This window comes from Biomphalaria glabrata, chromosome 6 (genome assembly GCF_947242115.1).
Source record: "Biomphalaria glabrata chromosome 6, xgBioGlab47.1, whole genome shotgun sequence".
NCBI lineage: Eukaryota > Metazoa > Mollusca > Gastropoda > Planorbidae > Biomphalaria > Biomphalaria glabrata.
The window spans coordinates 9,736,398-9,758,323 of NC_074716.1; the positions used below are offsets into that span (position 1 = coordinate 9,736,398).

The 21,926-nt window shown below is 36.4% G+C and overlaps 1 protein-coding gene across 21 annotated transcripts in view; it reads left to right on the top strand.

Moving 5' to 3' along the window:
* Positions 1–563: 563 nt before the first annotated feature.
* LOC106059295 (uncharacterized) overlaps positions 564–21,926 on the top strand; it is a 28,606-nt gene continuing 7,243 nt past the window's right edge. The window contains exons 1-8 of one of the 21 annotated variants that reach the window (XR_008778403.1): positions 576–832; positions 1,258–1,333; positions 1,859–4,550; positions 5,204–5,340; positions 9,447–9,593; positions 11,095–11,187; positions 13,324–13,437; positions 14,536–20,644. Coding sequence is in view for 1 of the 21 variants with exons in the window: in XM_056032230.1 (XP_055888205.1) it covers positions 1,332–1,333; positions 4,348–4,550; positions 9,447–9,593; positions 10,969–11,009 (393 nt within the window). In the remaining 20 variants the exon portion in view is untranslated. The other 20 variants (XR_008778389.1, XR_008778388.1, XR_008778396.1 and 17 more) reach the window with 20 other exon arrangements.

Here is a 21,926-nt window from a genome sequence, read left to right on the forward strand (position 1 = left end):
TCACATACTATGATTTCTCCATAAAAGTAGGACCCCCCCCCCCCCACTCAAAGGGTTTAGATGGGAAGGGTGGTGGAGGTATTCGCTCTTCCCCTTCCAATCGGCCAACAGGTGAACGAAATTATATAAAGACCGGTTAAAATACCAATAACAAGTTTTAATCATATAGATATTTAATTGATTCTGTTAGCAAGCTGTGATTTCTAAAAAAAAATAAGACCGCCCCCCCCACTCGAAAGTTTATGGTGGAGGGGGGGGCGGATTGATGCCATCGCCCCCTCCCGACCCTACCAAATCGGCAAAAATACTAGAAAGGGGGGGGGCGAAATAATCTAAAAATAGGTTGAAATATAAATAATTAGTATATATTATTAACATAAGTAATAAATTCGCATACAAATTGTGTGATTTCGATACTATAATTCGTCCGCCCCCCCCCCTCGGGGGGGGGGGGGTCGGCCGAGTGGGGGGGGCGATCGCCCCTACCGCCCCCCCCCTGGATCCGCCAGTGAATTGAAACTAGACATATTTCGTCATTAAGGAATTTCCCGATTTTTAGTTTCTTAGAAAATGTAACAAGGTAGATTTTAATTGCTATCGAACCAGTTTTATAATTTAATTGAATTATTCTCATGTTTTCTCATGGATTCAATTAAAACATTATGTACGCATCTTCCTTTCAAGTAACTAGATCTAGTAAAAAAAAAAGTGCTAGTGTTGAGATATGATATAGTTACGTAGGGGCGATAGAATCTAGACCTACGACCTACTGTGATTTACTGGTGTACGTGATAACATTTGACCGGTTTCGACCTTCACAAGGACACAACTAGTAGGCCATTTTTTGTTTCTTAAATTGATAGGCTAAACAGCTTTTCATTAAATTTCTGATTGTTTAATTCCATTTGTTCCAATTTCTGGCTCAAGAAACTGAATAAGATGCGATTTTAATATTTTTACCTAAAGACTAAAGAGACTTTTGTGGCCTAAATAACTGTAGACTTGTACATCTAGATGTAGCCATTGACAACTGAGTGATAGAAAAACAACGTAGAAATGTTTCAGTCTTTTATATAGTCTCAAAGTCTAGAATAGAAATAGAGTGACATTAAGTAATGCCAAGTATTCACCTGTGAGCTAGGTCTATATGGTATGCACTTAATTTATATTCACATGATAAATGTAATCCTATTACGCCCATGTTTATAGCATAGATTTTATTCTTATCATCTTATAAAGTGCATTTTAACATTTTAGGTTTATGGCCTATTGTCACACGTGGGTCAAGATTTTTAGTCTAAAAAAAAAATTGACCTTCTAGTGACTTGGTAATGTAAGTAATGATTTTCTATTAAATTGAAAGTTATAAGGAAATGTAATCATAATGAGACATAATGTAACATTAACGTTTTCTTTATAGATCTAGACTCTAGACAGTAGGCTAAGGCCTAGCACGAGACAAATTTTTAGAATCACGTATCTAGATCTAAATGTATTGATAATTTATACGGAAAAATAATTAAAGACTTGAATGTAATAATTAACTTCAAGAATATTTTTTTAAATTTCTGTATTGGAGTCACATACCTATATACACATCATACTATATAAATCTACACAGGGATTTTGTGTGAACAATCTCGTATTCTATTTACTTTGGAACGAGGAAACTATAAATGTTTTTTTTTAACGCATAAGAACTACATGCCTACATATTAATGTAGTGTCCAAGTCTATGTTAGTGTCTTTTACCATTTCTAAAATGATTTACCTAAAAAAAAAAAAAAAAAAACATTTCCTCCTTTCAAAAATATGATTTTTTTCTATGAGCATTTGTTATGGTTATGGCCTTCTTCAGTCGCGAAGAGGAACAATGTCGCCAACACACCAGTTTCACCCTTTTCCACTCAGCTGATGTATCCAAAGGATCGGCAAGTGACAATGCAGTTTCGTAGGATTTGTCAGGATGTAGCACTGAGTGCTGCTAACTGCCCAACTGCCCAAGGGTCGTCGGCTCCTGATTTCCAAAGCCTTTCTCATGATTGCGTATTGCTGCATGTAGGCAGAGGTTTGAATTCAAAGCTTTCCTTTTCCTAGGTAGGTAGCTAGTAATGACTAACGAGCCCATTCTGTCCGAAACTTGCTGGTTAAGTCGCCAGTTACTCTTCTTCTCCCCTTCTTCTATTAATGAAAACAGTTCCACCGGACTCAATATCTGAGTCACACGTAAAGGCCAGGAGTTGGACTGGTTGTCAGAGGCTATTTGAGACACATGCCATTATAGGTATTAGAGTGCTTATATCCATTACCACTTCCGGCAATGACAACCTGGCGGAAGAGCAATTAGTTTTCTCTTAAGACCTAATGAATGATAGATTTTTAAAAAAAGGAACATTTTTACCCTCCGGGTCCCGCCTCAGTGCCCTTCTCTCAAACGAAAAAAAAAATCTGGATCAGCGAATGTATAAATTAAAGTAAATAAAATTGTAATGATAGACCCATACACGCAGAAACACATGCTGACACTATTTGCTCAAGATAAATATTTTCAAGACCAATTTTAATTTTAGAAGATCATATTTCACTAACGCAGTATTAGTCTTATCTTGAGCACTAAAGCCATTTCCCTGTAACATTTCAACTGAAATCTAAATCTAACTACTAGAAGAAATGTTGAGACGTTGGCAAAAGATTATATCAATGGACCTCATTCACCAAAAAGAACGGTCACGTGATAATATTGATAAAACAATGAAAAAAAAAAACTGTCACGTGATAACCATTGTTGATTAAAATGAGATCGTAATTTGTATAGAAGAGAAAGAGAATCACGTGGCTAAATGTTTGTTTACGATTGGTGAATGAGGTCCATTCACTCCGTCTGTATGTCTGGTACACATTTTGTACACGTTAATCCCACTACCCATTCTTGGATCATGCTGAAACAAACATATGTGAAAGAAAATCTGACTGTGCGTTGGAGAAGCCGGGCTTTTCACAAAGCTTATATCTGTCCAAGAAAGCTATGGACAGTGAAAGTACATGGGTCTCAGCTCAGGAAGAAAAACGTACAATCCGAAAAACGGCCAGCTCCACTACCACCGAAGCAAAAGGCACCTTAACCTGCGCTATCTGTGGACGAGAGTGTCTCTCCAATATAGGGCTCCACAGCCACATGAGGAAAGTGTGCTCTGAGATGAACCATAGTCGTTCTACGACTGAAGGAGGCCAATGACGACAATGATATCTGTCCGTCCGTCTGTCTGGTAAAAAATTTGCACACGTTATTTCTCCTACACTCATTCTCGGATCAAGTTGAAATTTTGCACAATTATTCATTGGCGCAGACAAGATATGAATCAATAAAAGTAACTAATTAGTCAATTAATTTTCTAAAGATTATTTTGACCTGCATTCATTCTTTCATTCTTAGACAAGATAAACCAATACGATCATTGGCCATATACCTGAATATCTGTCCGTTAATAGGCTAACCAAAAATTGCCATAAAACAATTACTAAACAATTATTAATTAAATAAGCATAGCCAGATTTGTTAAAATAAACTTCTAAGACATCGTGCCCCCAGAGCATTGCATAGAAGGCTTGACAAAACAACTCATTGCACCAAAGTATGTAATAAAAAAAGTTAACCACTTAGACGGGCCTACCATTGATAGAGGTTTTAAACATGGCAAAAGACAAGGAGGAATGGAGAAAAACGGTCGACAAATCTTGCTTGGTGCCCCAACGGTCCAACAGACTAAGGGATAGGTAAGGTAAGTAAAACCACTTACACACACACACACACACACTCGCGCGTGCGTACACACACACACACAAACATCTTTAAATTATTCCTAAAAAATAATCCAAGCATCATTGTCCGAAAGCATTGACTGGTCAAGTTGGCTTGAAAGACTCCCCAGATCATCACTGTCCCCCTGCATTGACTGGTCAAGTTGGCTTGAAAGACTCCCCAGATCATCACTGTCCCCCTGCATTGCTCCAAATAATTTATTTTTCTAAAACCAGAATTATTCTTACTTTAAACCCTTGACATCAGTGGCGTAGCTAAGGGTTAGGCGGCCCAAGAATGGGTATGTGAGAAATAAGGAGTACACACTTTTTACCAGACAAACGTACCGGGTGAGTTGATATAAGCTTTGTAAAAAAAAAAAACAAGTTGCTGCAATTAAAATAAAACGGATTTTCTGGTAACAGGATGGAATGTAGATCTTTGCAATACGTATAAAAATAAAAGTTAGATTATCAATGTGATTATTTCAAGTTTAAACTAACTTATTCATATTGTGCATAAGTTATCATTAATTCCTACATTTTAAGGGACCGTTACAGATTTGTGTGCAGTTATTGTAAATGTTACATTGCTGTGCACAATGGTATTATTTCACGGGAGTACACTGGAACATGTCCATTTCTATCAAGTAATATCATTCCTCTGTCAAGAAACGTTTACAGAGGACCTTTACAAGCGTTAAGCATCAATATACATCAAGCAATAGACTCGACAACGATTGACATCAGTGGTAATTATTATTATATATTCTTTTTTTGTTTCTTTTGTTGTGGGCTAATCTAATCTGACTTCGACTATGTATCAATTATAACTTAACATTAGCCACAGAACATTACAAGTTGAATATAGTTGATAACAACACTCAGTTCTATAAAATGATACTTTATTAACAACTGGGAAATCCGTCCAGTCTTCCTAAAAAGTCGCTATATCTAATTACTATTCAACTACTATTCAAAACGCAACCTACTTCTAACATAACGCCATGTTGGTCCCTTGTTCGCCTAAGTCCACTACGTCATTAGTCTGTCTTACTACGTCATTACTTTTACCGTCGCTAAAACTATACACAATATATTTAAAACTAACAAAACTAACCTACTCTCTAAACTAGTACATTAACCTACTCTCTAAACAAGTACATTACACTTTTGTTATTTTTTTGAGTGCATAGGCCTTCTGATAAAGGAAAATAATGAAAATAAATCAAGTTTCTATCAAACATGTTTTTATTATCACTAGCCAGGCCGAGATCACAAAAGGATTTCTTTTTTTTATCCTCTCTCTATTGTCCTTTACTTTCTAAGCGTAACATGACCTTTTTTTTTTTTTGTTAGTTTATCGTGAGATTCTCCAATCGGCAAGTGTTAATTATTGTTCCAGATTTTTCTTGCTTGTTGATAAAACCAAGATCCAAGCAGTTAGTGAAGATTCTCATACATGGAACCAAATCAAATCCTTATCAAGCTGTTTAGTGTAACCGGTGTACAAAATACAGATTTATTGATCTCGAACGAATCGTAATAAACCTTATAACAATTTTCTGCACTTTTCATCTCTATAAAATCACATTTCTACTATCACATTTCTTAGCTGTTTGACTAGTAGCACATTTTTTAGTTGGTAGTTGCCAACTGTGATCTTTTAATATGGTATCTTTGACATTGTTTTAGTTTTTAAGATGGTATCTTTGACATTGTTTTAGTTTTTAAGATGGTATCTTTGACATTGTTTTAGTTTTTAAGATGGTATCTTTGACATTGTTTTAGTTTTTAAGATGGCATCTTTGACATTGTTTTAGTTTTTAAGATGGTATCTTTGACATTGTTTTAGTTTTTAAGATGGCATCTTTGACATTGTTTTAGTTTTTAAGATGGCATCTTTGACATTGTTTTAGTTTTTAAGATGGTATCTTTGACATTGTTTTAGTTTTTAAGATGGCATCTTTGACATTGTTTTAGTTTTTAAGATGGCATCTTTGACATTGTTTTAGTTTTTAAGATGGTATCTTTGACATTGTTTTAGTTTTTAAGATGGTATCTTTGACATTGTTTTAGTTTTTAAGATGGCATCTTTGACATTGTTTTAGTTTTTAAGATGGCATCTTTGACATTGTTTTAGTTTTTAAGATGGCATCTTTGACATTGTTTTAGTTTTTAAGATGGCATCTTTGACATTGTTTTAGTTTTTAATATGGCATCTTTGACATTGTTTTAGTTTTTAAGATGGCATCTTTGACATTGTTTTAGTTTTTAAGATGGCATCTTTGACATTGTTTTAGTTTTTAAGATGGCATCTTTGACATTGTTTTAGTTTTTAATATGGCATCTTTGACATTGTTTTAGTTTTTAAGATGGTATCTTTGACATTGTTTTAGTTTTTAATATGGCATCTTTGACATTGTTTTAGTTTTTAATATGGCATCTTTGACATTGTTTTAGTTTTTAATATGGCATCTTTGACATTGTTTTAGTTTTTAATATGGCATCTTTGACATTGTTTTAGTTTTTAATATGGCATCTTTGACATTGTTTTAGTTTTTAATATGGCATCTTTGACATTGTTTTAGTTTTTAATATGGCATCTTCGACATCGTTTTACTTTGTCTATTTATTTCAAAATTTCTCATAGTCTTCCTCATTTTCATTTCCTTACGTTCTTCATTAGGTTCCATTATATCTTCCCTATATTTCTTCTTATTGCTTTCCCTTAATTTTGTCATTTACTGTATTTTATTGCTTCATGATCTGCGGGAAACATTGGGCTAATGTAATCTATTATCGTTGAAGACTTTTTTGAGTTGGTTGATAGAACCAATATCCAAACATTTATAGTCTATTGTTTTGACTGTAATTACTGAACTATGCTAGCAAACGAATTAAGTTGCTAAGCAAGAGTATCTCTTGTAGCAAACGTTTCTAGAAACTGTGTTATTATTTCTCTAATAATGTTGATGGTTTTAAGTATGCCTTCACTCTTCACAAGTCCCTGTTTCTCTTCATTCCTCTCTTTCACCAGGGTTAGAGCAAGACAATTGTTATAGAAGGCCTGAACACTGACCTGCGACGTCACAACGTGTGGGCAGTTTATACTCTTAGTTCGTTGTCGCATCTTAGGCTTGACGTCACGACTACCCACAGGTTGTGACATGGGGGTCAGTGTTCAGGCCTTCTATAATGATTGGTCTAGGTTAGAGTCTCTTTAATTGACAGGCCTAGTATTCCTGGACCATTATCTTCCCATTGATTCTTTAGTCTGCTTCTCCATCTTTTTTCCTGGTACTGTTCCTGCAGAAAGGTATTTGCGAGCCTTGAGAATCTTGTAATATGGTCGTACACTGTTAACTTTTTTTTTTGACAATGGTCGAAATATCATCGCGGGGCCCTATCACCATTGTGATCACCGTTTGTGATGCTGTCTGTAGGGGATACATCAAATCTTTATATAACCTCTTGATTCCATGTCTTGATCATGACGACTCATTTGAGTACATTTTAACAAAACTGCAGATATGTGCAGGTTGTGCGGGCCGCACGGGACATCAAGCGGTGAGGGGCATCAAGCGGTGAGGGACATCAAGTGGTGAGGGGCATGAAGCGGTGAGGGGCATTGTCAGGACTGAGTTCTGGTCAGCCTGGGTCTCCTGTTTACTGTAGAGGAGAAAGGGGGGGGGGGCAATTCAGGTTGTTGATTTCAAAACTGTTATTGTTTTGGGTTGTTTTTATTTGGTGAGATGTTTTGTTGAACATAATGTAACTCATGATCAGGCAGAGTGTGTTTTTTGTTCCTAGTCCAGGACAGTTGGACTTTTTTGGATATATATAGTCTAAGTGTAGACTCTAACTATTTTTCTGTATTATAGTGCAAATAATGTAATTAAACATGTTCTATGTCGGTAAAGTGGCATTCTGAATCTTATTTTGTCCTTGTATGTGTCATTATGGTATTGCCCAGGACTTGGGTACATTTAGCATGACACATACATATATTAGAGAGAAAATGAGTTTTGACAGGCATCAAGCTTTCCCCCCCCCCCAGTATGCATTAAGTTCCTATTCTCCAGAGCTTTAACTACATTATGTACGTACATGAACCGGCACAAACTACTGTATTTAAAATGTATTTACTAGTTACTTGCTTAGTCGTCTCGCTTAAATGAAATGTTAAGTTGTAGGCCAAATTTAATAAGATTTACTTTCGAGGTACATGCTACATGTTGTTACTTTAATGTTCACTGCACTGATTTTATTTGAGGGACAAAGCTATGATGGTAGGCCTACACTTTTATTTTTTTTTCATTGTTCAATGGTTTAATCTCGATCTAGACTTTTATAAATATATCCAGATAAATCTAGATCTCATTTCACTACAATTCTTTTGCTTTAGTCTTTATGGAAATAATTCACTGCTTGTAAATTTTAATCTTATTATTTCTGCACCGTGCAAAGCATCACCAAGCATCGCATACCCTAGCTACCCCACTGATCATTCACATTTAGTCCAGTAAACTGGTTAAGTAGATAAAACTGTATACACAGACTGTTACGTTATAGATGTCCAAGGAATAGGAAGCTTTGCGTCGAAACCTTGACCAGTTTTTTTGTATAAACAAATACCCTTGCCAGTAAAAAATATTTCAAACATTAATTAAAGGGTGAGCAATCATCGTAAGAGAGTTAGGCTCTGTATAATAGTCTATAAAAGAAAAAATAGAGCGAGTTATCCGAGTTCCTTGTTCACCAAAAGTTGCTGTTCACTGTATCTTATAACATCACATTGTCAGTCAAGTTTCCTTTTTACAAAGCTTTTATCAACTCACTCTGTCAGTCTGTCTGGTAAAAAGTGTGCACACGTTATCTCTCCTGCACATTTTCTCGGATCAAGCTGAAATTTTGCACAATTATTCATTGAGATAGACAGGAGATGAATAGATAAATAAAAGTGAATAATTAGACAATTAAAATTGCTGGTAATTCATTATTTTGCATAATAGCAAACAGGGAAAAATATACCTGGAACATCTTTGAGTACCCCACAAAAGCAGTGGGGGGCCCTCAGCTTCAACTTATGCTACCTACCAGGTAACTCCAGCGCAAAGCTAAAAAGTATACCTGGAACAATCTTTGAGTGCCACACAAAAGCAGTGGGGGGCCCTCAGCTTCAACTTATGCTACCTACCAGGTAACTCCAGCGCAAAGCTAAAAAGTATACCTGGAACAATCTTTGAGTGCCCCACAAAAGAATTGGGGGCCCTCAGCTTCAACTTATGCTACCTACCAGGTAACTCCAGCGCATAGCTAAAAAAAATATACCTGGAACAATCTTTGAGTGCCCCACAAAAGAATTGGGGGCCCTCAGCTTCAACTTACGCTACCTACCAGTTAACTCCAGCGCAAAGCTAAAATTTATACCTGGAACAATCTTTGAGTGCCCCACAAAAAAAAAATGTAGAGTCCTTTATATCTTACTAAAAGTTTTCTGTTTAAAACAATTTGAGTAAGTAGTTCCTTATCAAAACAAGAGATGTTAATTTTAGCAACCAGGGCCTTTTAATTTCGGGCATAGATTAGAAAACGTTGTTATGCTTCACAATGGATACATAATATTTAGTATATTACATCCACAGATTTAGGACAGCTAGGCGCGATACTAGACCTGTTTCAGCCTCAGGATGCAGAAGAAGAAGGTGATTTTAGCTTACAGGGCCCAGTCAATGTCGCAAATCATCCAGATCTGTCAAGCTCTGATGGCAACATTGGCTGTTACGTTTTTGGTAAGTAAACTCAAACAATTATAATATCTGTTTAGTACAGTGATGACCAAACTGCTGCCTGCATGCCGGGCATTATTTTAATAAGTGGAAGCTCTAGACAGCATATTTTTCGTGTCGGGCCAACATCCTCTTTAAAAAAAAGTGAAGCCAAGTTCCCCTTTCAGACCTTGTGGCTTTCCCATGGCTAATGTCAGGTACCCATTATAGCTGGGTGGACTCAGAGGCGCCCAAAGATCCCTAAATTAAAAATCCCAATCTTCATCAAGATTCGAACCCGGGCCCCCGTTTCAGAAGCCAAGCATTTTACCGCTCAGCCATCGCGCCTCCAACATCCTCTTTAAGCTTCATTATAAAGGCGCTTAATACTTATATGAAAACGTCTGAAAGCATGTCACATTTGTATGGAAAGAAATAGAGTTCTTGTCAATTTAATCAAATTTGAAATGCATATTTGGTTAAAATTCTCTTTTTTTTTAAATGTGGAGGCTCCGTTAAAGAGTGAGTCCTGGGCCACTGCACAGCCCAGCTCTATGTGGAGGCTCCTTTAAATAATAAGTCCTGGGCGACTGCACAGCCCTGCTCTATGTGGAGGCTCCTTTAAATAATAAGTCCTGGGCCACTGTACAGCTGTGCTCTACTTGGAGGCTCCTTTCAAGAATGAATCCTGGGCCACTGTACAGCCCTGCTCTATGTGGAGGCTCCTTTCAAGAATGAGTCCTGGGCCACTGCACAGCCCAGCTCAATTTGGAGGCTCCTTTAAATAATAAGTCCTGGGCGACTGCACAGCCCTGCTCTATGTGGAGGCTCCGTTAAAGAGTGAGTCCTGGGCCACTGCACAGCCCTGCTCTATTTGGAGGCTCCTTTAAATAATAAGTCCTGGGCCACTGCACAGCCCTGCTCTATGTGGAGGCTCCTTTAAATAATGAGTCCTGGGCCACTGCACAGCCCTGCTCTATGTGGAGGCTCCTTTCAAGAATGAGTCCTGGGCCACTGCACAGCCCTGCTCTATGTGGAGGCTCCTTTCAAGAATGAGCCCTGGGCCACTGCACAGCCCTGCTCTATGTGGAGGCTCCTTTCAAGAATGAGTCCTGGGCCACTGCACAGCCCTGCTCTACGTGGAGGCTCCTTTAAATAATGAGTCCTGGGCCACTGCACAGTTCTGCTCTACGTGGAGGCTCCTTTAAATAATGAGTCCTGGGCCACTGCACAGCCCTGCTCTATGTGGAGGCTCCTTTCAAGAATGAGTCCTTGGCGACTGTACAGCCCTGCTCTATGTGGAGGCTCCTTTCAAGAATGAGTCCTGGGCGACTGCTCTGTCGTCAATCCTTATCCCAGACGTCTGGTAACTCTAAGCATACATTGTTTTCAATTACAGATTGTGTCCCTTTCCCATCACTAATTTCGCTCGAGATGTAGGAAATCACAGAAGAGGCTTAAAATGTCAAAGATGACTCTATTACTTAACAGTAATGTCTGTGTAATAAATGTTTCTACTCTAAAGCTGAAAGAATCGATGTTCAAAATACTGTCATCAATAACCAAACTGCTCAACCGGTGGACGATCAACGAATTCCTAACATTCCACCAGGACAAAGTGTGTATACCTTACTTCTTCATATAGCACTTTATACCTGTATATATCCATTTACTACTTTAATTGACAAATATTTTTTACGACAAATTATTTTTGCACTAGGAAGGCATTTTTTTGCTACACTAAATAAATAGATACAAAATCTAGATTTAAATCTAAACTCTGTTTTTACAATTTCTCTATTTAGCTTTTGAATTCATTAGTGGAACCTGGGTGGGTGGGTGGAACCTGGATGGAAACGGTTCTCGAAAACGGATCAAACAATGTTATTACAAATGCATTTATATCTTTGGGGAAATAATTACTACCTAAGTGGCCACACTAGGAAAACTAGTTTGACAGTTTTAATTTTTTTCAAATTAGAATTAAAAAAAAATTTGGCAAGTGGTCCAGACAATCTCTATCTTAGACATACGTCCGCGGGTATTCACGCATGTCTTCATTAGGAGTTCAATCATAGTCAAATAAACAAATAGATGTTCAGGAACATTTTGCACACCATCTTCTAAGTCTTGATTATTAGAATTTTATAAACTCTTACTAGATTTACACATTCGCTTAACCCAGGGGTTCTCAACCTGTGGGTCGCGACCCCCTTGGGGGTCGATTGACGTTTTGCCAGGGGTCGCCTAAGACCATCGAAAATGTGGATTGTTATTATCTACTCTTCTATTGCTGTATGTGTGTGTGGGGAGGGGGTCGCGGCAGAGTGGGGGATTGTAAAAAGTGGTCGCCGAGCATAAAAGGTTGAGAACCGCTGGCTGAACCAGTTGTTGTTTTATTTTGGGGGGGGGGGGGAGAGAATGGAAAGGGGGAAATAGGGACAAGGAAAAAAATCGCTCTTACAAAAGATGTTCATCTGTATAGAGGAGGAATTTTTTTTAAGTTAGAGAAATATATTTTACTTGTTCTGAAGTTGTTCATCTTAATCTATCAAGTGTGTAGCGTTGATTTATTAGATTCGTTCTAGCTAATATCAACGCTGAAAAACATTATTATTTAAAATCTTTTGAAATCTGAGCGAGAATAAATGAAACTATAGAAACTCTTTTCCAATATTAGAGATGTTCATATATTGAGGCTGTATCTAGAGATGTTCATATATTGAGGCTGTATCTAGAGATGTTCATATATTGAGGCTGTATCTAGAGATGTTCATATATTGAGGCTGTATCTAGAGATGTTCATATATTGAGGCTGTATCTAGAGATGTTCATATATTGAGGCTGTATCTAGAGATGTTCATATATAGAGGCTGTATCTAGAGATGTTCATATATTGAGGCTGTATCTAGAGATGTTCATATATTGAGGCTGTATCTAGAGATGTTCATATATTGAGGCTGTATCTAGAGATGTTCATATATAGAGGCTGTATCTAGAGATGTTCATATATTGAGGCTGTATCTAGAGATGTTCATATATTGAGGCTGTATCTATCTGTCACTATTTGGTGTAACCGGTGTCTGAATACGGAAGTAGGCCTACATGTATTGATAAGCAAAGTAATGAAATAAGGCATTTCATAATTAGTGAGCACTTTACTAAGCTCTTTCGAATTAATTTTTATGACTTAGAACAGTTGTTTTTTCAATATGACTTTATGTAATTAATCTTTTTTTCTTTTCAAAATATCTTATATTCTTCCTTTTTTTCCTTTCATCACGTTTTTCTTTACTTTCCATTATTTCCCCACTACATTTCTTCATGACTCTTTGTATTCTTTTTTTTTTCTCTTACTTAATGCTATTTCAAAAATAACGTTTTAAGTTCTCTTAAAGTCAGATGACATTATTGAGCTGTGAATTTAATTGTAACTGATAAAAAAAATATGGGGATTTGAGATTAGACCCGATACAGGCTAAAAAAGAAAAGACCTGAAATAAGGCATGTGAAACTGTACATTTACAGTACTTTCTTTGACGAGTCTTTTACCGAAGATCTGCTAATTTTTTGTATTTTGTTTGGTTTAGCAGAACCTACTTATATCACAGAATACTAAAACTTTTTTGTATCTTATAAATAAAATTGAGCTTAGAAAATAACACCAAATTAATCTGTAAGAATTGTGGTCACTGTTTTTGAAGCCAACGACTCATGGGCTAGTGTTTATCTGTATCAAATTCAACTTTCTTAGATCTTCCACCATCTGGGGTACTGCAGCGTGCTCAAAATAACAATGTCCAGCCATCGATGCTACTTCCACCTACCATCCCAGCGGACAGAAAAACGACTACAGAGCAATTGCAAGGTAAATACCATAAATTTTCGTATAAAACAGTATATAGGAGCCAGAGAAATCGTAAGGTGAAATGTGTCCCTTTTGTAACTTCAATTTTAATAAGTGGAAGCCATGAGCAGCATCTTTTTTTGTGTCGGCCCAGCATCCTCTTTAAAAAAAAAGTAAAGTTCCCCTTTCAAATCTTGTGATCTATGGGGCAGATAATGTAAAGGTCATCTGTTTCTGTGGTCAACGGTTAACGAGGGTGTCATGTGGCCAGCACAACGACCAACCTCCTTTACCCCTCCCCCCACAATGTTAGGTACCCATTAGAGCTGGGTAGACTCCGAGGCGCCCTAAAGATCCCGAAAGTAAAAATAACAGTCTTCATCAGGATTTGAACCCGGGAGTCCCGGTTTGGAAGCTAATCGCTTTACCACTTGGCCACCGCGCCCCTTGTAACGGAAGTAATCACAACATATTTCCAGTAAGGTCTAATATAGCAGTCTTAGCTGTAGTGTTTATCGAGTATCACTTTCCGAGTATCCCCGAAACACTGCAGTTACTGAGACATAGGACTGGTTATTTCACCCCTTCGAATGTTAGTGATATAAAGGAAGAAGATTATAAAGCCTATGAAACTTGAGTCCAGCTAGTCCTCGCTTAACGACTGAGCTCTGTTCCAACAAGCCATTCGTAGCTTCGAGTGGACACACCTGTCGTTACATGAATGCTTACATTTTGCAGACCTCTGTGGCATTTTACGTCTGGAGAGACGATCTTTTCCCTTTTTAACTTCTTGTGTGGCCAATCCTTGATGCACATCTGCGGTCACAGGTTGGGTATATGTAATCACCAGGCGCCGTTTGCGTTTACACTTCTCTTTCTACTACTGCTGTGTATGGCACCTGCAGACCTTGTTCTTGTATGAAATATGTATTAAATATACATCAATGTTTGTTTGTTTGTTTGTTTTTGTCAAGTTTTGTACGTTCCTTTAGGAGAAGAGTATTACGTCATGGACTAAACCTCCCGCGGTACAGCATAGAACGTTTAGATAGATCCTATGTACGTTGCAAATCTACTCCATTAATAGAAGCTGTTACAACATTCTATTTTTTATCTTAGGTCTCAATAATGAGCCGACTGGACCGAGGGACCTAAATCAAAGTGCAGACTCTGCTAGGCCAAATTCAAATCCTTAGGATCCATCGTAGAAAACAAAGTAGCAACGTATTAAATGTTTAGTGTTTTCAAGTCAGAAGGCTAGACAAAAAAAATACTAAACGTTTTAATATATATCTTAGTTTGTAGGAAACATCCAGAAAAGAACTTTATGAAATATTGAATGTGTGGTATTATAAATTGTCATTCTTTTAGCTTTTTCGTCTATTTATAACATCCATGTTTCTTTGTTATGGTCTTCTTATTCATTTTATATAATTCTTTTTTTATTTTTCGTATTTTGAAAATATTTACTTGTATATTCCTTTTAAAACTACTCACTATATGTTTTCTTTGTAATTTTTTTTTCATTGTATATTCCTTTGTTATTTCGCAATTTAAATTCCTTGGTTTTTATTTTATACCTTTTTTATGTCTGTACTTTCTTTTTTTTCTTCACCTTTTTATACATAAGTGGTGTGTGTATCGCTGGGATGCAAAACAAAAAAAAAATTTTTGAATATAAACTAGAAATTTATCTCATTCATTTCAGCCCAAAAACGTATCATGCTTTAGTCAGACAAATCTGTTCATGTTTAGGGCTATATTTGTGCATGTCTATTTGTATGACTGCCTGTGTGTATTTGAATGTTTGTGTGTGTTTATGCCTATGTTTACATATATGCGTGTATGCAAGAATATCCACATACGTTAGGCTAACTACATTTTTTTTATTGTACAAGTTATTAGCCGAAGTTACCAGTAAAAGTTACATGTAAGACTCATCGGTAAAAGTTACCTGTAGACTTACGTGTAAAAGTGACCTATAAAACTTACTAGAAAAGCACTATACTTGTTGTTTTTCCTAAAGATTGTCGTGCCTTTATTTGTTCAGTTTTATGTTTCATTTAAAAGCTTGTATTAAATGTGTTGAAATATCGAAAAGTGAAATAATTCGTAAAGTATTAAGAGAGAAGGCTGTAAATGTGTAGTTATTCTCATAGATAAGTTTGTTTGTTTTTTAAGTATTTTTTATATTTTTCTGCCTTTCACTTGATGAAAAATAAATATTATTGCTTCATAAATAACTAGCCAATTTGAAATTGAATGGCCTATAAAGTGAGGGTCTTGGGGTTTGAATCCCACTGAAGCTCCTGATTTTTTATTGACATGTCAATGGCGTCATCCCAACATTTATTTCGGCACGTTAAGTGCCACTTAAGCAGACGAAACTTTATAAAACTCGCTGCCCAGGAACCGCCTGAGATATTTAATATGATACGTTTAATATCATTTTGAGATATTAAATATGATACGTTTAATATCATTTTGAGATATTTAATATGATACGTTTAATATCATTTTGAGATATTTAATATGATACGTTTAATATCATTTTGAGATATTTAATATGATACGTTTAATATCATTTTGAGATATTTAATATGATACGTTTAATATCATTTTGAGATATTTAATATGATACGTTTAATATCATTTTGAGATATTTAATATGATACGTTTAATATCATTTTGAGATATTTAATATGATACGTTTAATATCATTTTGCAATGTCTCACGCAACCTTATATATACTCTGTTTTTATATATTAAACCTCTTTCCTTTAACTCTTTCTCTCCGCAATTATTCTCCTCGTTTCGATAGTATTATTCCTTTTGCTCATTTGTAATTCACCATCCTGTTAGGATTAATTTTCAAACTTTTTGTTTGTTATCAGAAAATGTTATATTTGGTATTAAATTGTTGTAGAAATCATGCTTTTTTTTTTACACAACACAATTTAAAGCTTATAAATCCAAAAATTAATTTAGTTTAATTGGGTCAAATCAACGTTGACATTGTCAATCAGGAGAGAAAGAGTTAAATTATTCCATAAGAATACGATTTCAAATTGTTTAAAGGTTCGCGATTTTTTTGTTGTTTTAGTTCCATTGCCCTATATGTGTGTATGTTTGTGTATGGTTGTGCATTTAGAGACTATTTGCACTTTATTTTGTTCATATAGTTTCTGACACGGTGCAGGTCACTTGGATTTTTACATTGTTTTAAACCTTGGCCAATACAATATTCTATATTTGTTTTACTTCTACATATCTACTTATGTGCTGGACACAAAACTCTCATATATGTCGCGTCATTTATGTTTCATATTCATAAATTTAAACAAATGTCAATAGAATAGAGAGAGAGACAACACTTATTTTCTGACATATCAATACACAAAAATTGTTCTGACAAAAATCATTTTACAAGCCTTTAAGCACAACTGAATAAGCCTGACTTTTGAAAATAATAGTTTAATATCATATCTAATATATAATTCTTTTTTTAAATTTAAATATTGTATATCAATAAAATGTTCACTTGTTCCTGGTCTTTGTGTAGGCCTATTACTGCTTGTATATCAATAAAATGTTCACTTGTTCCTGGTCTTTGTGTAGGCCTATTACTGCTTGCCCAATCCAATGCACAATATGCAATATACACTATCTAATTATTTTTTAAAACTTGATATGGTTACCATTTGTTAATATTCATAATTCTGTTTTAATTTCCGGGGGCAGCAGCACTCTAAAATGCTCTTATACCTTGTTAAAGTGTTCTGACGTTGAGGCAATGTTATGTCAGTTGTGTTCTAGTAAACTTCATTTCACCTTTCACCTGGATAATTCCAGAGGCTCAAATTACATCTCTACTTTTTTTTTGGTATCACTAAGCATTACGTTATTCATTGTATTAGATCTAGTAGTTCAAAGATCACCCAATGAAAGAAATCCATTGGGGTATTGTTTTTGAGATTATTTTGCTTAAGAAAAAATGCGTATTTATTCTTTATCAATACATATCCAGAAAATATCTAATCGCTTTATATATGCTGTTGTTGTTATGATATAATCTCTTTCTCGCTCTAGGGTATCTATCTCTCTCTCTCTCTCTCTCTCTCTCTCTCTCTCTCTATATATATATATATATATATATATATATATATATATATATATATATATATATATATATATATACATATATAAGTGTGTGTGTGTGTACACACACACACTTACATACTTGCATGTATATCTGCTTTCAATAAATTAAATCTATACATTTATATTTGAAAAATATCAATGTATGGACAATTATTTTTTATTATTTCTGTTTATTTGTAGTTGTAGGATTCTACCTCAATAATCTTAATTAATACTATTATTGTAAACTTTTGCAAAATATATATTAAATTAGTATGCCATTTTTGGATTAATAAACGCTTTCTTAATGCTTCAATTGTTTTTTTTATTTTCAGTAATTGAGACCATGCCTTATATTGTGTTCATCAAGTCACCAGCAAACCTTTTCGTGTTTGTGTAGGGTGTGGCAAAATATGTAGGTCACAGCTGGGGCTTCGTAGCGACGTGTAATACTGCACTCCTCATTAAGCTTCGGACTGAAGACAAGCCTTATTAATTCACTAACTTACATCATAGCTTCACAGTTGCTAATACACCAACAATTTTACTTGAGGCTGTCAATGTTTTCAAATAGACAACCAGTTATGGCTACAGTGAACATTAGAGTGAACAGGCCACAACTTTCCTGTCAGTATTTCCTTAATTTAAAGTGACTAAGTCGAATCTCAAACAATGCAAGACTGTAATAACTAAAAAAAAATATATATATCCTTATATCATAAGTCACCTGTATAATAACAAGTATAATACAAAGTATAATAGATATCACGTATAATACATATCAAGTATAACACCTAGAATAATACATACCAAATATTTAGAAACAAATATAATACAAACCTAGTATAATACATACCAAGTATAATATCAAATAAAATACCTAGTATAATACATATACATACCAAATATAATACAAACAAATATATATACAAGTATAGTAGGCTACATGCAAAGTACAAGATACAATTACAAGACGGGTGATTTACTTGATAAGATTTCAATGACTTTGACTTTTTAGTTTCGTATATTATTTCGTCCTGGTTCAACCCACCTTCAGGGCGGGCCGGGAAGGCAGAGGAGGCTGCGGTCTGGGTTCGAACACGGGACCATCGAGGTGACAGACCGGCGTGTTACCATATGTATTTATTCATCGAATTTAAATGCCAGACAGCCAAGTAGGAACTCGACTTATGAATGATCCTAGCTCTAATAGTTTGCTGAAACTTAATTCATTTTACAAAGATGGCACTAACATTGTACACTGTGTATACAGATGTGTTGCTCTCTCTCTCTCTCTCGGGCGCGGTGGCTGAGTGGCTAAGCGCTTGGTTCCAAACCTGGGGTCCTGGGTTTAAATCTCAGTGAAGACTGGAATTCTGAATTTCGGGAGTCTTAATGGGTACCTGGCTTTAGTTGGCGAAAGTAAAGGCGGCTGGTCGTATTATTGGCCAAATGACACCCTGCTCGTTAACCGTTTGCCACAGAAACAAATGATCTTAACATGTGCCCTATAGATCGCAAGGGCGGCTGGTCGTTGTGCTGGCCAAATGACACACCGCTCGTTAACCGTTTGCCACAGAAACAAATGATCTTAACATCATCTGCCCTATAGATCGCAAAGTCTGAAAGAGGAACAACTTTAATTCTCTCTCTCTTTCTCTCTCTCTCTCTCTGTGTGTGTGTGTGTATGTGTGTGTTATCAACAGCAGACAACTAGGTTGACTTGGTCATGTTCATTGAATGACACAAGGTTGATTACCACAAGGCGTTCTGTATGATGATCTCATTTTTAAGGTATACTGATGTATGCAAATGCAAAATGAAGCTCTTGAAAAATAACACTAACAGTTAGGAAAACTGGGCACTTCTACAGAGGCTAGGAGACCAAGCATAAAGGAAGGGCCCTGGATTACTGATAGCATACACACCAGAAGTAGAAAGAAGGGTGAAAGTGTAACAGCGCCTGTTGATTACAGATGCCCAACAAGGATTGGCGACTTAAGTCACATGACAAGTGGCAAAGGGAAAAAATCGTCTCTCGAAAAGTAAAATTCTTCAGTGTGTGTGTGTGGGGGGGGGGCTATCGACTAGTGTGATACATGTAATCTAGTGACTAACATGCCATTACATGTACCAGATAGAGACAAAGGAATGAAAGGGACCGAGACTGAGACAGAATATTGAATGAAGCGATGAGTGGATTTAAGTGGGATGTCTGGCTGAGAGGCTAAAACAGCTTACCTACCTATTAGGGAGGCTCGAGTTCGAATCCCTACCCCAGCAGAGTTGTGTTTGCTGAGAGCAGGCAGCACGAAACTTTCTCCGGACACTTCCTCCCCACACTGGTCCTCAAAGAGATTGAACCACAGGCCATAGCGCACTGACCATGCACTGACCATGCTCTGACCATGCACTGACCATGCTGTAACCATGAAGAATGCGCTATAGAGAAGCAATTAGTAAAATGTTTGTTTGTAAAATGTTCTACGTGTTTCGGATGCTGAAGATCTTCAGAGTTGAAGATAGTTTACTTCCTAGTCCAAAAAACTACCGCAAGACGACATGGGATGGGAGCGGGCAGGGTTCGAACCCGGGACTATCGAAAAGTCCAAACGACAGTACAGCGAGCAAACCGCACGACTAGGCAGCCATCCTAAAGTTGTGATCCAATCATCTCTCTTGTCTTCTGCCTTGGCTAGAGACTTCAACCACCACTGTGGTGACGCATTAAATCCTAACCGTCTTTGATTTTACTAATAGAAACCAATGAGCTGAAAGCTTACGGAGAAACATCAGTCTTTTTGGACTTTAACATGAGGCTGTGGAGAGACCCGGAGGAAATTGTGCACCTCAAGTTCTGCAAAGAAAATGAGAACACATTCACAGAAGTGCTCAGAGTCAACAGAAGCATCATGCTGGTGGAGCTGTTAGCAGAAGACGTCTACAACCTCAGAGTCATGAAAGACAACTATGTACTATTTGTCAACTTGCTTCGAATGACCGAGGCCCTGGCTGGGCTGTACGGATGCTTCATTGGACGCGAAAAGGCACTTGTCGGAGACAGCAGCCTTAGAGTTGTTTTCAAAAGTAAGTACTGGCATGACAAAGAAAAGCATAAAATATACCTGTCAAGTACAGTTTATTTCTCTAGTTCGAGATACTAAACAAAGTAATTTATTACCAATAGTTAATTAGCTAATTAGTTACTTTTACAAAGCCTATATTTAACTCACTGTGTCTGTCCGTCTGTCTATCTGTCTTCCTGTCTTTTTTTTGTACATAATTATATCAACTTGCTCTGTATGTTTTTCTTTCTAGTCAAAAGTTTGTGCATTTTCTTTTCCGAGACCTAATTTCAGATGAAGCTGAAATTTTGGACAACAAACAAGAATAATTGAAAACAAGCAAATATAATTTTTAAAAATGTTTAAATAAACAAAGCTTATCTAAAGGAAAAACTCCGCACTCCGAAGTTACATAATGTCTCAATAATGTAGAATTTATTTAACTTATTAGATATCAAACAAAATAATTAATTGACTAATTAGATACTTTTTTAATGGATTCTAGTTTCTATAGGTACAATAAATAATTGTTTAAAGTTTAAACTGGCTATGCGAGAACTGACGTGTTCTAACGTATAACGTATTTAATGTGGAAAAAAAACAATCTATAAATATTTAGCGTATCTGTGAATACTGAAGGATAAATTCTTTTTGTTAATTTTAAACAATTAAAAAATTAACCAATTTGTCAATTAATACTAATATAGTAAATAATATAATTATAATATCTCATATATCTATCTATGGTTATGGCCTCCTTCAGTCGCCAAGCGACTATGGATCATCTCATGGAAATGAGATGAATGCCTGGGCATTAGCTGTGGTCGGAACGATGACGCCCACACATCAATTCCCCCCTCTCCACGCAGCTGATGTATCCAAAGGAACGGCAGTGCCGATACAGTTTGGGGTCAGCGGCGTCGCAGGTGCTCCCAGTGTGCTGCAAACTGCCTTAGGGTAGTCAGCTCCTGTTTTTCCTCAGGGTTGACTCCCGAAGCCTTTCCAATGATTGGGTATAGCTGCAAGGCAGCAGAGGTTTGAATTCAGAGTTTTCCTTCTCCTAGGTGGGTAGCCAGCCATGGCTAACGAGCCCCTCGTGCCCTAAGCCTACTGGTTAAGGCACCAGTTACTCACTTTTGCCCTTTCTCCTGTTAGTGAGAACAATATCATAGCCACACGTGAAGGCTAGGAGTTGGACTGGTTGTCAGAGGCTATTTGAGACGCATGCCATTAGGAAGCATTTAATAGGTAGTGGAGTGCTTACATCCATTACCACTTCCGGGCACTTCCGGCAATGAAAGCTT